The sequence below is a fragment of the Chrysochloris asiatica genome, unplaced genomic scaffold (assembly GCF_000296735.1).
Source record: "Chrysochloris asiatica unplaced genomic scaffold, ChrAsi1.0 scaffold00098, whole genome shotgun sequence".
NCBI classification, from domain to species: Eukaryota; Metazoa; Chordata; class Mammalia; order Afrosoricida; family Chrysochloridae; genus Chrysochloris; species Chrysochloris asiatica.
In genome coordinates, this window is record NW_006408616.1 from 3,443,877 (window position 1) to 3,459,455 (window position 15,579).

General features: G+C 37.1%; 1 protein-coding gene across 4 annotated transcripts in view; it reads right to left on the reverse strand.

Moving 5' to 3' along the window:
* Positions 1-15,579, reverse strand: part of SOX5 (SRY (sex determining region Y)-box 5) — a 592,387-nt gene that overhangs the window by 167,875 nt on the left and 408,933 nt on the right. For all 4 annotated transcript variants that reach the window (XM_006866949.1, XM_006866948.1, XM_006866950.1 and 1 more), the window contains one exon: positions 2,041-2,126. In XM_006866949.1, coding sequence (XP_006867011.1) covers positions 2,041-2,126 — 86 coding nt within the window. The remainder of the gene's footprint in view (positions 1-2,040; positions 2,127-15,579) is intronic.

Below are 15,579 nucleotides of genomic sequence, written 5' to 3' on the forward strand. Positions count from 1 at the left end.
AACATTTGAATGGAACAATAGGACATCTGTAAAAGGAACTTTATCCCATTTTAGATAAAATTATAGCTAAAACAAGAGCAGATATGTGTATGCTTTAATTTTTCTAAGGTTTTGATAATGACTTTTATATTTTTAAATTTTAAGGGAATCTGATTATCATATTATGCTATAATAAAAAGTGTGAACAGAAATAAAAGGTAATTTTAATCTAATATTCTAGTACTGTCTGAACAGAAAAAGAAAATGAGATTGTGGAGCTAATTTCTACTAGCTAATTTCTGAGTTCTGCAATACAACATGTCTCTATCTTACCCTGACTTCCTCTCACCTATAAACCTAGAGTGAAATGAAACAAGAGTGTCTAACTTGCTTTGAAAACTGAACATACTAAATCTTGAAAACTCCTATTTCCACATTTAAATCTATTGCTGGATATTTCCCCCTCTTCAATTCCACCCCTCTTTTTTTACTTTTTCCTATTGTGATCATTTGTTTCTTTTGTAGTTACTCCCCAGATGTCATTGAGAAGGATACCAAACATTGCTACATTTATTGTCCCTGTGTCTCTAATACTTCCCTGGGTTTTTCCATATCAGAGAAACAGACAAACACTGCAGCTTTTTGTAGAAAAGGTGGATTAGGAATGAATGTTATTAACCTCTGCAGAACATAGTTAAGTCTCAGCTCTCACAAGGACAGTTCCTTCTGTGAAACCCACCAGTTCTGACAATCCCATGTGCTAACCAGATGTATCTGTCTCTTGATATGATGATATAGAACTCTATTCTGCCTTATAGACTAAGGTCACCTATCATGACAATGCACTTTCATGAAAACAATTTCATTAAGCACAACGGCTTTACACTTGGCTTTACAGGCATATTATGTCTTTCAGGGTCAGGTAAGAATAAGCTTATCATCAACCCGAAACCAAACCCAGTGCTATAGAGTCACTTCCAACTCAGCGCAACTGTATATTGAGTTTCCGAGGCTGTAAATCTTAACAGGAACATAAAGTCTCATCTCTGTCCCACAGAGCTGGTGGGTTTGAACTGCTATCCTTGTGGCTAGCAGTCTAGTGCTTATCCTACAGCCATACCAGGACTCCTTAAACTTATCACAGAGGAGTTAAATCCCATTATTGGATGACCTTTTTTCCTGTTAAATGCATAGCTGTAAGGTATATAACAATGGAAAATGTAATTTTGTACAATGTTGATTCAATGATAAAAACAACTAATGAAAGCTAACTTTACTATCATTGCACTGATTTTCTTTTCAACCCTTGAGACAAAATTTCTAAAAGTAGTTACTTGTCCATTCAGTAAAGTTGTCACTGGCATTCTTAGATGCATGAAAATATATACTTTGCAGAGTTAAAATGGTCTTAATTGGGATGTTCAAGATAGAGTTGTACTCACTTAATGACTTGCTTATTTGGTTTACTTTTACTTGCTTGACCAATTGAGCTGGTATTTGTTATTGTTAAGTGCCCTAGAATCATTTCTGACTCATAGTGACCCTGCACAGGGTTTCTAAGAAGTGGTTGGTGAGTTTGAACCGCCGACCTTGTGGTTCAAACCTACTTATAGTCGAATGGTTATCCTACAGTGTGCCACACTGGCATTAGCAGGAGAATAAACAAACCTACAGAATGCTTCATTGTTAGGAATCTTGAACAATTTTAAATGCTTTAATCCATTATTATCTGTTTTAATATATTCGTGTAGTTTTTTTCTTTTTTCTTTTCTCTTGATGGGGACCATTCTGGGATTAAATTATGAAAAATAGTAATCAAGGCAACTATATAGTTTATTTGTTAAATCATAACAGGCAATAAAAGCTTACAGTAGAGAAAATAGGGCTAAAATTAAAAGAATTCACTTCTTAACTTGTGTTTAAGGTTCAGTAAAAATAAGTTTAAAAACAAAAAAGTGCGAGACAAATATCACTAGTCGGTTTTATTTTGCTTTAACATGATAATAGCTGTTTTCGATATTTACTTAACCTTTGTCTCTTCTGTATTGTTCCCTGACTTACCTGCAGTTGGAGTGGGCCTAAGCCTGGTGTTGCTGCGGCAGCAGCTGCCATGGTAGTTGGGATCAGCTGAACAGGGTAAGGGTCACCTAAGTAAGAGAATAATAGAGGCATCAGCACCTTTTATCTACTCTCCACCTGCAAATTAAACTCATGCATTCACTCTTTCCAAAAGCCTTCTTTTGTGTGCCTTGCTGAGGCCTAATGAAAAGCTCTATTGTGCAGCCTTTTACTAACACTCTTTTCACAATTCTGGCTGAGAGAGGAATGTGAATAAAAGGCATAAGCAATTAAGGCGGAAACCTCATCCTTTTTTCATGATGTATTTAGGAAAATGGGGAGGGGGTGCACATTGATCAGAGGGTGGCATTTTATAACATACACACACACACACACACATACTGGACTGACAATCTTGATATGATCACAGCAGCTCCCCAGCAAATGTATAATGCTGTAAGAAAACTTAACTGAACCAACTTTTATTTTAACAAACTCCAAAGATTTAAGCAAAATGGCCTATCGTTTAGATGTTATTGTATTGATTCAAATAATGTCTTACATAAAAGTTATGGACAGATTCATAGTTAAGAAGGCACTTTATGTACTCTTTAAGTTATATAGCATTCTGGCTGCTTGTAACTCCAGGGATTGATGTTTGGCAAAATATTTTCTACAGAAAACAGAAAACAGGTGGTCCTCTCTAAAAGATTTTGTTTCTGTGAAGATCTACAAACAAAACAAACAAAAAACCAGTTCAAAATTAATCTTGAAGTTTATTATATGTGATCTATAAAAATGTAGAGACACATGCAAATGTGTTTATATATCTACATATATATACACACAAAAATGCACATACTAAAAGATTATTCTATCTATATTTTAATGCAAATCGACAGGTATTTTCCACTCAGTAAAAGATGCAACAGACTTTTTTCATAAAGCCAAATGATCTAAGGATCTAACTAGTGATGCATATTATTAGTCATTTGAAATATAATAGCAAATAATTGAAAACTGTAACTAAAGAACAATTTGTAACATATAAAATATTTCTTTGAAATTTAATGTTTGAAAAACTTATTGAATGACAAATGTATGGATAATCTGAATTAAAATACCCAATGTATTCATTACAGAATATCTATTGAGCTCCTGCTATGTATTAAGCACTACTCTTGGCATAAGAAATAGAGCTTTCAAAAGACTAATATGCAGAGGTGGATTTACTGAGAAATTAATGAAGTTTAATTTTCAGGGTTCTGAGGGAGGTCCTAGAAGTGTGTTCACAGGGCCATGTGTTTTTAATCTTACCCACTTCCTTAATTTTATACTTGTTTTAATTTCTTGTTTAAAAATACATATTTACCTTTACCCTTGTTTGTATACACAAATTTTGTATTTTTATCTTTAATGAAGGGTATTCCAAATTAAGTTTCAGGCTTAAAAATACCTGGATTTACCTCTGTTAATCTAGCTGCCTCAGAGTTTATAGCTTAATAGGAAAAAATGATCATTAAATGGTTAGTATAAAAAATAATGACTGTTTAGATAGGGAAGTATATAGTGCTATAGACTACATCATAGGTACCCCAAACCTAGTCAAAGAGGTCAAAGGCAGTCTCCAGGAAGAAGCCATGCTTTAGTGAAACTTATATACATTTTTAAGTAATCCAGGTAAAAGTAGCAAAGAGTGCTTCAGACTGGGAAATAGTTTTCCTGAAGATGGTGAGTCAAATGGGAGTGTTGAATCAAACAAAACAAAAATTCTATGCCTGGTTGAAATAATGCAGTAGGAAAGTAGAGTTAGATGGGGCTTCAAGGGGACTCAGAGGTCAGTTTATATATGGTCTTACAAACAATATAACGTTGTTGTTGTTAGGTGCTGTTGAGTTGGTTCCAACCCATAGCGACCACATATAGGGTTTCTAAGGAGCAGATGGTGACCTTGAACTTTCGACTCTGTGATTCAAACCAACTTTGCAGTTGACAGCATTAAACCACAGTGCCACACCAGGCTCCTATGAACAATATAAAAGAGCCTAACGTGTATCCTACAGGACAAAGGAAATAAGAACATGGGGAAAAAATGATTGAGTCAGATCACTTGAGCTGGAGTTTGGAAGGTGTAATCAGTTAGTAAGCAGATACAGAAGGCTGAACAATTGGTAAAATTGATCTGGACCACAGTGGTGACACTGAAGAAAGATATATTTGATTTCTAATAGGTAGAATTTATCATACTTAATGACTATTTACAGATGAGAATAATAGAAAGGAAAGACTCAAGGAAAACTCCCAGGGTTTTCACTTGAACGACTGCTACCATTTGTGGAGTTTGGAAACATAGATGAGAAGCAGGATTAGCAGGGGTAAGGGGTAAGCGGGAAAGAGAAGCCAAAGAAGAGAAATAATAAAAATCCCTTTTGAACATTTTATGTTTAAAATTGCCATTAGCTATTCAACTAGAAGTCTTCATTAGACACTTCATAAACAAGTTAGAATTCTAGGTAAGTCCACATAAGAGACATACATTTTGAAAATGGTCAGCATCTATCTGGAACTTAAGGCTTTGATTGGACCACTGAGGAACTAACTGTAGCTAAAAATGAGGTGCAAGGATTGGGTTGTAGGTTACAATAACACTTAAAGTCAGGAGATAAATTAATCTGCAGAGGAGCTTTAAGAGAAATGGTAAATTCAGAGTTCCCAAAGTAAAGAAAAAATTTCAGTTAGAGAAGCAATAAGTATTTTCAAAAGCTCTACAATTGCCAAGGTGGATGTTTAAATAAAATGGTGTGTGAGAAAGTCTAGCTGGAGTGAGTGTGATCAATAGAAGGTAGAACAAGAAGTATGGGCAACAGAAAGTGTTGTTGTTGAGTGCCATCGAGTTCATTTCCAGAGCAGCTGGTGGGTTTGAGCCACTGACCTTGAAGTTCAAACTGACCTAGAAGTCCAGCACATCATCCTGCAGCACCACACCAGAACTGCCTTGATTTTCAAAAACACGTTTTTTTACAAGCAGCATGGGCATCATGTAGGGTTGTTTTGGAGTCCTGGTGTGATGCTGCAGGTTAATGTGCTGCACTGCAGGGTCAATTTGTACTGCAAGGTTGGCAGTTCAAGCTCACCAGCCTGAGCCTCTCCACGGAAACCCTATACTGGGTTCGCTATGAGCTGGAATTGACTCAATGGCACTTAACAGCAACAAAAACAGGGGTTGATTTAACAATTCCACCAAGGAGATTTTCAGTAGCTTGAGGTGGATGTGTGATCAAGAAAACTAAAAAGATATTATTACTAAAAAGATATCTATGTGGGGAAATATACTTGTATGCTAATGAAAAAGTCCAATAAAAATGAAAATTAATGATATAGGAAGGAGAAAGGATAAATAATATTACATGAAAAGGCTTTGCATTAATTGTTATTGGAGTACTGGTGTGGGACTGTGGAATAAGTAACCATAAGGTCGGCAGTTCAAACCCACCAGACACTCCTTGGAAACCCTATACAGGTTTTTTTTCCCCCCATTTCATCCTTGTACAGATTTATTCCAAACAACAGTGTTTGAACAAGTCTCTGCAGACCAGTTCTCTCAGGATTATACATGTCTTAGTCTCTTTTGGATACCTGCAAAAAACAACAGTGATTTCTAAAGGTATCTGCTGGGCCAGTCAAAGGAAAAGAAGAGAGGGCAGCTTGGGTTACAGTGACTGTTTGGGGGATACCAAGGGTGTGAGCTGGTTGGATTTTCTCGAAGGGCGCAATCACCAGGCCTTATTAGGAGCAGTTGTAAGAAAATATAGCCTTGCACAGCTCTGAAAGACCAGGAAAGCTGCACGGAGCAAGTCTCTCTTCTCATGACAACGCGTCTGCTCAGTCTTCAAGGGTAGTAAGGGCTCTCCAGGAGAACTGGGTTGGAACTTTGTCCCATTCACCTTACAGGGGGAACAAGTATTTGTTCTTGATGCCTGCTCTCGCCCAGTTTCCAGGATACGGGGCTAGACCCAGGGCCTCCGTGGGGATCAGAGATGTTCTGGTTCTGGCATTATCCAGGATGCTCAGGTCCTAATGTGTGACAGCTCCTGCCCTGCAGTCCCCATCTTCCAGAGACACAGGATTCCCTTCTTGTCCTGGGCGCCCATCCCCCGAGCTCCTCACCATATTCCCCAGGATGAGAGCCCCTCCTCCTCGGCCCCTCAATGAAGCTCCCTCTGAACCTGATGGGCACTTCAAGCCGCCGAGTCCAGGACATATGTGGGTTGTCAGTGGCTCCCAGGGCTGCTTGGGTAGTTCAAGGTGTAAGGGTTTCCCCTATGTGTGGGGAGGGTCAGGGGGTCTCAGGCTTGGGTTGGGAGCATGCTGCAGGAGCCCACCCCCTCCAAACCTTCTGACTCTGTTCTCTGTCACTTCCAGCCTGTGAGGTCACCTGTACCATCCCTGCACTGCCCTTCCAGTCTTTTCCTGGCTGGGTACCTGGAGGGTGGCCTGAGACCCAGCCTGCCTGCTCATTCCCCACACCTGGCATCTTCTAGCCTACACCACCATCTTAGCGCAACCCAGGCATGCTCAGGCCTCCTGATGGCTGACCCTGACCTCCAGCCTCCTGATGACCACATCTGGGTGTTCTCCTGCTGTCCCCCCAGAGGCTGTCTGCTATAGTGTCCATACCTGGGCAGTCTTCTAATCCTGTGGACCTCATTCTCCACACCTGTGCGGCCTCCCAACCCTTCCCATCCATTCTGTGAATTCTTCTGAGCCCTCTTACCTAGGATCTGCCTTCCCCGACCCCTCTCCCCTCTTCTAACACAATGGGTGCCCCTCCAGACCCTGCCCAACACCTCAATAGCCACACCTGGACTGTCCTCTGGCCCCTCCCACCTCCTCATTCCTGAGACCAGATTTCCTCCAGTCACTATGAGTTGGAACTGACTGACAACTGACAACATTTAAAAGCAACAACAGTCTAGAAATTTAGTATTTAATCTAGAAAATGCTTTCAAATTTTATAAGGTAAAAGAAGTTTAGGTATTTAAAACCTAAATGTGCATTTATATAAACTAGCTAAGATAGCAAATATAGAAAGGTAAAGCTTTCTGTTCCTGTAAAGATATGCAGTATCAAAAACCCTGTGCATGGTTGCTGTGAGTTGGAACCCATTAGACCACACTTAACAACAATGCAAGAATTAACGGAGAACTAATTCCAAGCTTCAATCTTCAGAGAATAGTTAAAGACAATATAAGAGTGAATTTGGCCTTGATTTGTAGGTGGAGGGGAGGAGGGACTCTTTTACAATGGGTGAAATGCATCATTCAAAGTCTGAGTGGCATGTTGAAGAAATGGAGAGAAAACAGGCATTACTGATAGGTGATAAAATAGATTAGAGGCAAAAAAGACTGAAGGTAGGGAGTTGCTAGACTTGGCATGGTCCAGTAGTGAAGAGATGTGCATATGAAATGAAGTTTCAACAAGCACCATTATAGAGGTCAAAGAGCAGGTCTTAAAGACAACTCCAGATCTAGTGAAATGCTCTTACTTATGAATTTGGATTTATAGAAAAACACTCAAATAACTGTTTTGTGGTACTTTTGCATTACTAGTGTCTAGAAGCTGGTGTCTTAATGTAGGATAAACACGGGGCCTTAAAGTCAGTTTGAACTAAAAGGTTGGCAGTTCAAACTCACCAGCCACTACTCAGAAACCCTATAAATGATTGTTATGAGTTGGAACCCATCTGATGGCACTTAACAACAACAACAGAAGTTACTAGCAAATTGAGTAGTACAAGTATATTTAAAGCTCATTGTTTAAAATCTAGATTATTCAGTAGTATTTTCAAAATGCATGCATTAGAATCTTATCTTTTGAGTTTCCTAAATTCTTTAATAAATATTAATAAGAATCAATATAGCTATATTTCTTAAATATTTTATAAGTACATTATATGCTTGACACTTTCTTTTTACTGTTTGTCAGTGTATTGCGTAAGTAAAACTTTGTTTATATGAACTAGATACCTTTGTATATGTTTGTCATGTATGGGTACATATTAATATATTTGGTGTTTAAGTGGCTTAACTTGGTGGTAACTATTGACAACAATGAGTAGATTACAAAAAATAAGAATTAAAAATCTACCAGAGCATCTCTATATATATTTAATCACATACAATTACCAAGATATGAACACATAATCACAAACAGGTTTTCAACTAGCTTTGAAGATTTGTGTCTAAGACAGAATATTATACAACCTCCAACTCCATCCAACACACAAGCACACATTACTTAAAATATGTCCATTGTATTACCAATTTTTCAGACCCAGAATGTGCAGAACTAGTTTGTTGGAAAATGCCTCAAGTTGCACAGCAAAAGGGAACTTCCAAAAGTTCATGGGCAAAATCAATTAAAGGTAATTTAATTTTTTCCACAAACTTTTTGAAGCCCCTGCCATCAATGCAAATAAGATTACTGTGAAAGTAACCAACACGGCAATTTATCTCATAATTATGGGGATGAAAATATATATCACATGCATGTGAGCATGAAATCCATAAAGTGTCGTAAGTATGCTCAGGTAGTTCATAATGGCAAAAGAGAAATTCAAAAACTGCTGGATTTTTTAAAATTGAACTAAATATACATACTGTCATCTGGTGACAGTATGCACATTTACTTCAAGTTTTTAAAGTTTTATTTATTTATTTTTGGGAGAGCTTTAGGACAAGCAACCACAAAGTTGTCAGTTCAAATCCACCATCCACTCCGTGGTAGAAAGATGAGGCTTTCTGTTCCTGTAAAGATTTACAACCTCTGAAACCCTATCTGAGTTGGAATTGACTAGAAGGCAGTAGGTTTGGTTTGGTCTGGTCATCTGTTTGTACCAAAAAACTGTGTTAAAAAACTGTAACCAGTTTATTCTGTAAATATGTTATGAGGAACTTACTTAGTAAAGACTAATAATGGAAAATTCTGACTTTTATAATAAACCATGTGTAAGTTATCCAAACTGACTTTCAACTAGTTAAAAATAAGTTATTTCACTCTTCATTAGGTTTTAACCATTTGAGCAGTTTTTCCCTAAGCCTTTCCAAAATGAATTTGCTTCCTATTTCAAAGCCAAGCTGGAAAATTTTAGCTCGAAGATAATTTTTTTTAAGAAGCTAAAAATTATTCTAAGGCATGCTAATCAATTGTTTTAAAAATATATAACCTATTTTGTAGTATCTGTTGATAAATATATAGCTGGTATTAAATAAACCCCCGGAAAGCATGTAATTCAATTAATATTTTAGTAATAAATATTTAGATATTAATTATCTCCAGGAATACTGAAAGGTACTCATTACTACACTAACTAACACAGGATAAGAAGTGAAAATTTTTCAACAGGGTTATTTAGGCTGAGGAAGATTGTCAAATTCAAGTATGTTCTTATCCAGGGTCAACAACACACATCCTTTTATCCACTAAAGGAATATAAATATTCTGGGAGGTAGTATGCTTTTGCCATCACTGAAATAAGGTGACTAATTTCTTTATTAGCCTTTATTTTGTTTTGTTTTCCTTCCTCATCAAACTCACTAAATTCCCTTCTTTAGGTGGTGAGGAATACAAAAATTAAAACACACATAATCCCTACCCTAATGAGTGTGTGTGTGTATGCGCGTGCGGAGTGTGGGTAAACAGGTAAACCAATTCAATGATACATTGAGCCAAGTACACAGTATTATGGCAGCCTTAAGAAAAAAAGAAGTTAACAAGTTGGGTAGTATTAAAGAGGGTCAAGGATGGTTATTTGTTCAGGTGTCTTTTAAAAGAAGTCCAATTTCACTATCAAATTATACTTCAAGACCATTTTCCATTTACTTTCCATGTCTTCTGGTTGCTAGAGAATTACACAATAAACCTCCATCACCTAATACATCTGATATTGCTCTTATTAATAACCTTCTCTGATTGGTACTTAAGCCACCCACCACTGACTACTCTGACTTACAGGTGTAGGGAGTTAACAAAAACACTGTAGTTGGACCCTGTGAAGGAAGAAGTGAATGTTTTTTGTTTTTTGTTTTTCCATCTTATGTGCCAACAGAGGAATTGATACGTGACTTTTGTTTGGGAGAAGCCCCTGACGATTCACAGAAAAACACTAAAAATAACCACTATCCTTTATTGACCATAACATCCAGGTATATCTTTAATATTTTCAGTGTGATTGATGCTGAAAGAAAGTAGTGAGCTATGCAAGTGATGAAGAAGGCAGACCCCATATCTTGTAAAATCATGTGCTTTATTTTAAAGGCAGTGTAAGTGAAATGAAATAGTTTAAGCAAGGAAGATACTTAAGTCTCATTTGTGTTTCAGATAGATCAATTTTGTGGCAAGGGATAAAATCGATACCAAGAGGGAGAGACTGGAGGCAAGAGACATGTAAAAACTAAAGTAGTAAATCAAGTGAGAAATGATCTGAACAAATCATGGAAGAAACATACTTAAATAGTATTTGGGAGACAAAATTGATAGGATTTGAGGATGAAACTAGAAGGGAGAAAAAAGAAAAAAATACAGTTCGAGTTTTTTTTTTGGTGGGTGGTTTTGTTGTTGTTGTTTTTAAGTGCCATTGAGTCTGTTCTGACCCATAGCAACCCTGTTTTCCAGGGAGTGGCTGGTGAGCTTGAAGCACTGGCTTTGTGGTGCAAACCAACTTTGCAGTCCAGCACATTAGCCCACAGCGCCACACCAGGTGGGTGGTTTAAGATATAAATATCATTTTCCCACAAATATTATTTGGCTTCAGTATCAGTTTTGAAGAATTCATTATTGACCCAAATATTTGTTGAATAAATAAATTAATGAATGTAAACAGCCTTAGTTTTGAATTAATTCCCTTCTGACTTCTTAAAATGCTATGCATCTTTCTGTCCTATTATGCCTATTTATATCCTATTCTCCCTAACTAGACTATGGACATGCCCAGAGGAGGGATTGTATCTAACTCATTTTTAAATATCCAGCACAATTGCTGTCCCAGTTAAAGTAGTTAAAATGTTTCTTGATTGAATAAATGAAAGAAATTAGTTAAATAAGAAATCAACAAATACCAAACACAGGTGACAACTCTTAAGATACAGGCTAAAGATGTAGTAAAAGAAATAAGACTAAGCATATAATTATATAGTTAAGGAACAAATTTGTGTGTGTGGTGCTGCAAGTAATGCACTGGACTGCAAGGTCAGTTTGAACCACAAGGTCCATTGTTCAAACTTACCAGCCACCCCTTGGAAACCCTATAGAGGGTTGTTATGAGTTGGAACTGACTTGACTCCACTTAAAAACAGAAATATTGAGATGTGTATTATACTTTCAATACCCACAGAAGTATGAATTGCTTGAAAAATAAAAACATATGAAACATATAAACCATAGAATATTATAGTATGCTATATAAACTACAGAAGAAATTATAGAGTATTATGGAGTTGATATATGAAAATATATTACAGAAGATTTGTGTATTCTTTAATGGTACCTTTTCCTCCAGTTCCTTATTTTCCTGTTCCCCAAAACACTAGGCCTCTCTCCTCCAGTACCTATTATCCGTCTTTTATATAATCTCTAGTTGATCTAAAACTCCGTTTTATTTCAATTGTTGTTGTTGCTAAGTGCCGTTGAGTTGGTTCTGACTCATAATGACCCTGTCACATTCTTCTTCACATAATCCAGTTTCTTGAATTATTTGCTCAGCATAAAGAATGAAAAAGTATGGTGAAAAGATACAGCTCTGGCATACATCATTCCTGATTTTAAACCATTCAGTATCCCCTAGTTCTGTTTGAAATACTGCCTCTTGGCCAAGGGACATGCTCCTCATGAGCACAATGAAGTGTCCTAGAATACTCATTCTTTGTAATGTTATCTATCCATAGGTTGTCATGCTACACAATGCCTTTGTGTAGTCAATAAAGCACAAGTAAACATCTTTCTGGTATTCTCTGCCTTTAGGCAAGATCCATCTGAGGTCAGCAATGATATCTCTGGTTCCACATCATCTTTTGAATTCTGCTTGAATTTCTGGCCGCTTCCTGACAATGTAATTCTACAACTATTTTTTGAATTATTGTCAGCAAAATTTCAATTGAATGTAATATTAATGATATCGTTCAATGATATCTGTATTCTCTTGCATCCCCTTTCTTTGGAATGGGTACAAATATGGATCTTTTCCAATTAGTTGGCCAGGCAGCTGTATTCCAAATTTCTTGGCATAGGCAAGTGAGCACCTCCAGTGCTGCATCACTTTGTTGAAACATTTTAATTTGTATTCCGTCAATTCCTGGAGCCTCGTTTTTCACCAATGCCTTTGGTGTAACTTAGATTTCTTCCTTCAGTATGATCAGCTCTTGATCATATACTACCTCTTGAAATGGTCCAGAATTGACCAATTCTTTTTAGTGCAGTGATTCTGTGTATTCTTCCCATCTTCTTCAGATGCTTCCTACATCGTTCAGTATTTTGTCCATAGAATCCTTCAGTATTGCAGTTTGATTTTTTTTTTTTCAGTTGTTTCAGCTTGAGAAATGCTGAGTGTGTTCTTCCCTTTTGGTTTTCTAACTCCAGATCTTTGCACATTTCATTATAGTATTTGATGTTGTCTTATTGAGCTGTTTTGAAATTGGTTCAGTTCCTTTACTTTCTCATTTCTTCCTGTTGCCTTAGCATCTGTAAGCTCAAGAGCAAGTTTCAGAGTCTCTTCTGACATCATTTTCTGTGTTTTTCTTTTTAATGACCTTTTGCTTTTTTCATGTACAATGTTCTTGTTGTTTTCCCACCACTCTTCTGGTCTTCAGTCATTAGTGTCTAATGCATCAAATCTGTTCTTGAGATGGTCTCTAAATTGATGTGGGATATATTAAAAGGTTATATTTTAGCTCTCATGGAGTTGTTAGAATTTTTTTCAGCTTCAGCCTGAACATGCATACGAGTAACTGATGGTCTGTTCCATAGTCTGTCCCTGGCCTTGTTTTGGCTGATGATACTGAGCTTTTCCATCATTTCTTCCCACAGATGTAGTCAATTTTGTTCCTGTGTATACCATCTGGTAAGATCCACCAGCTGTTCCTTGGAAACTCTGTATAGGACCATTATGAGTCAGAAGTGACTCAATGGCTCTTAATAAGAATGATACATATATGGTGGTGGTGGTTATGTGTCATGGAATCGGTTCCGATTCATAATGACCCGGTATAGGGTTTCTGATGCTGTAAATCTTTACGGGAACAGAAAGCCTCATCTTTCTCCTGCAGAACAGCTGGTCGTTTTGAACTGCTGACCTCGAGGTTCTGAACCCAATTCATAACCATTACACTACCAGAGTTCCTTATATACATATATATCTGGTCTCAATTTTGGACTATTATATGTGGTTGTTTGGGAGTCCTGGTATGGCACTGTGGGTTAATGTGCTGCACTGAAAAGTTGATTTTAACCACAAGGTTGGTGGTTGAAGCTTACCAGCTGCTCTTTGGAAACCCTTACAGACAGGGTCACTATGAGTCAGAACTGACTCTACAGCATAAAACAACAAAATAGTCAAAAGCATATGGTGACATACACCATCTATTTCTCATGGGAAATTTTTTCAATTAGTCAAATATATTTTTGATTAAAAAATTGGGTTGATAAGATTCATAACTAAAAAAGGTAGATTTATGTCTTTGTTGTAGCTGTATATGCTGATGTATATGTCCTTATTTTTTGTTGTCAAGCACCATCGAGTCAGTTCTGACCCATAGTGACCCTATATAGGGTTTCTGAGGGGCAGCTGATGAGCTTGAACTGCCAACCTTGCAGTTGAACCATCTTTGTAGTCTATCTCATTAACTCACAGTGCCATACCAGAACTCCGTGTCCTTATAGTATGCTATTTGTGTACCCAATATGTGTGTGTGTATGTGTGTACTCAATTCTATGTATTTTTTAATGACTTCATATTTAAGGCCTTAGCTATTCAGATACCAAAGTAGTTCTTTATAAAACTACATATTTACAAAGCTCTACAAGTCATCAGTCAGACTCTCCCAAAGTTACCGGCACATGAGACTTTGGGAGGGGAAGTTGGGCAAAATAATTTGAACACACTCACACAGAAGCCTAAAAATATGATTATATCTTCTCCCTGCTTATTTACAAAGGATCTATAGTATGTGATCTTGAAAACACATGTTTCCTATTTTTGCCATTTTGATAAAAGCAGACCATGCCAATGGCTTTTAGCTTGTGATCTGGTGATTGTTTCAGCACTGATTGTCAATGATCAGTGTGTCAGCTGACATAGTTAAATCAGAAATTAGCATTCAGTCTCCTAAAATGCCAGACACATGAACCCATTGCACAAGAGAGACTATAATGGAACCCACATGATACCCCCATTAAACAATGAAACATGTGACATTCACTAAAACAGGAACACATCAGCAAATATGCCTGAGGAAGTTTATGGTATTTAACTCCTAAAGATTAATTTTATTGTGGTGTGTGAGGAATTAATTAACTGAGAGTTTCCTTTTATTATTGAAAACAGAAATACTGTTCAGAAAATTGTGGAGAGTAAATAAAGCATATTTTAAGTTTATTAAGCTTGGCTCATCGACTTCTATTTATTTAAGCTCATCTCATAAAGTAATTAAATATTTCAATCAGTAAGTTTATATGGCTATTTTATTTAGCACATTTCTGGAAAATTAATCAATGCGTTAAAATGCAGAATGAGTATGTGCTTATATTTCTAGTTTCATAAGGACAAAATTGTGACTAAAACCACATTCTTAAAATCATAAGATCTTTCCTAATACGTTGTTGTGGTTAAGTGCCATTGAGTAGGTTCTAACTCACAGCCACCCTGTATAGGGTTTCCTAAGAGCGACTGGTGGATTTGAACAGACGACCTTGCGGTTCAAAGTGACTTTGCAATCCAATGCTTATCCTACAGCACCATATCAGGACTTTTAATATATTCTCCAGTAAATGTTGTTGTTGTTGTTAAGTACTATGGAATCGGTTCTGACTCATAGTGACCCTGCACAGGGCTTCTGAAGCTGTAAATCTTTACATGAGCAGAAAGCCTCATCTTTCTCTCGCAGAATGGCTGGTAGTTTTGAACTGCTGGCTTTGAGGTTACCAGCCCGATTTGTAACCACTACGCTACCAGAGCTCCTTGCTCTGGTAAATAGACAAGTGTAAAATGACAATAAAACAGTTGAAAAACTTGGTCTTACAATGAAAACAAGCAAATAGTTAAAGTTGTTATATCTACATGCAACAAAATTTCCCATCAGTACTGTACTACATTTTTCTAAATGTTTTCCCCTCAGAGAAGCCTCCTTCCGGTGTGGCAGTGAGCCTTACCTTACATTAGATAAGCTGTGAAATTCAATGAGGTGCTGGGTGTGGACTTAGCATTTTTGTGTTTTGTTATCATTTACAGTCAGTTAAAGGAGCTCTGGTAGCGTAGTGGTTACGAATCGGGCT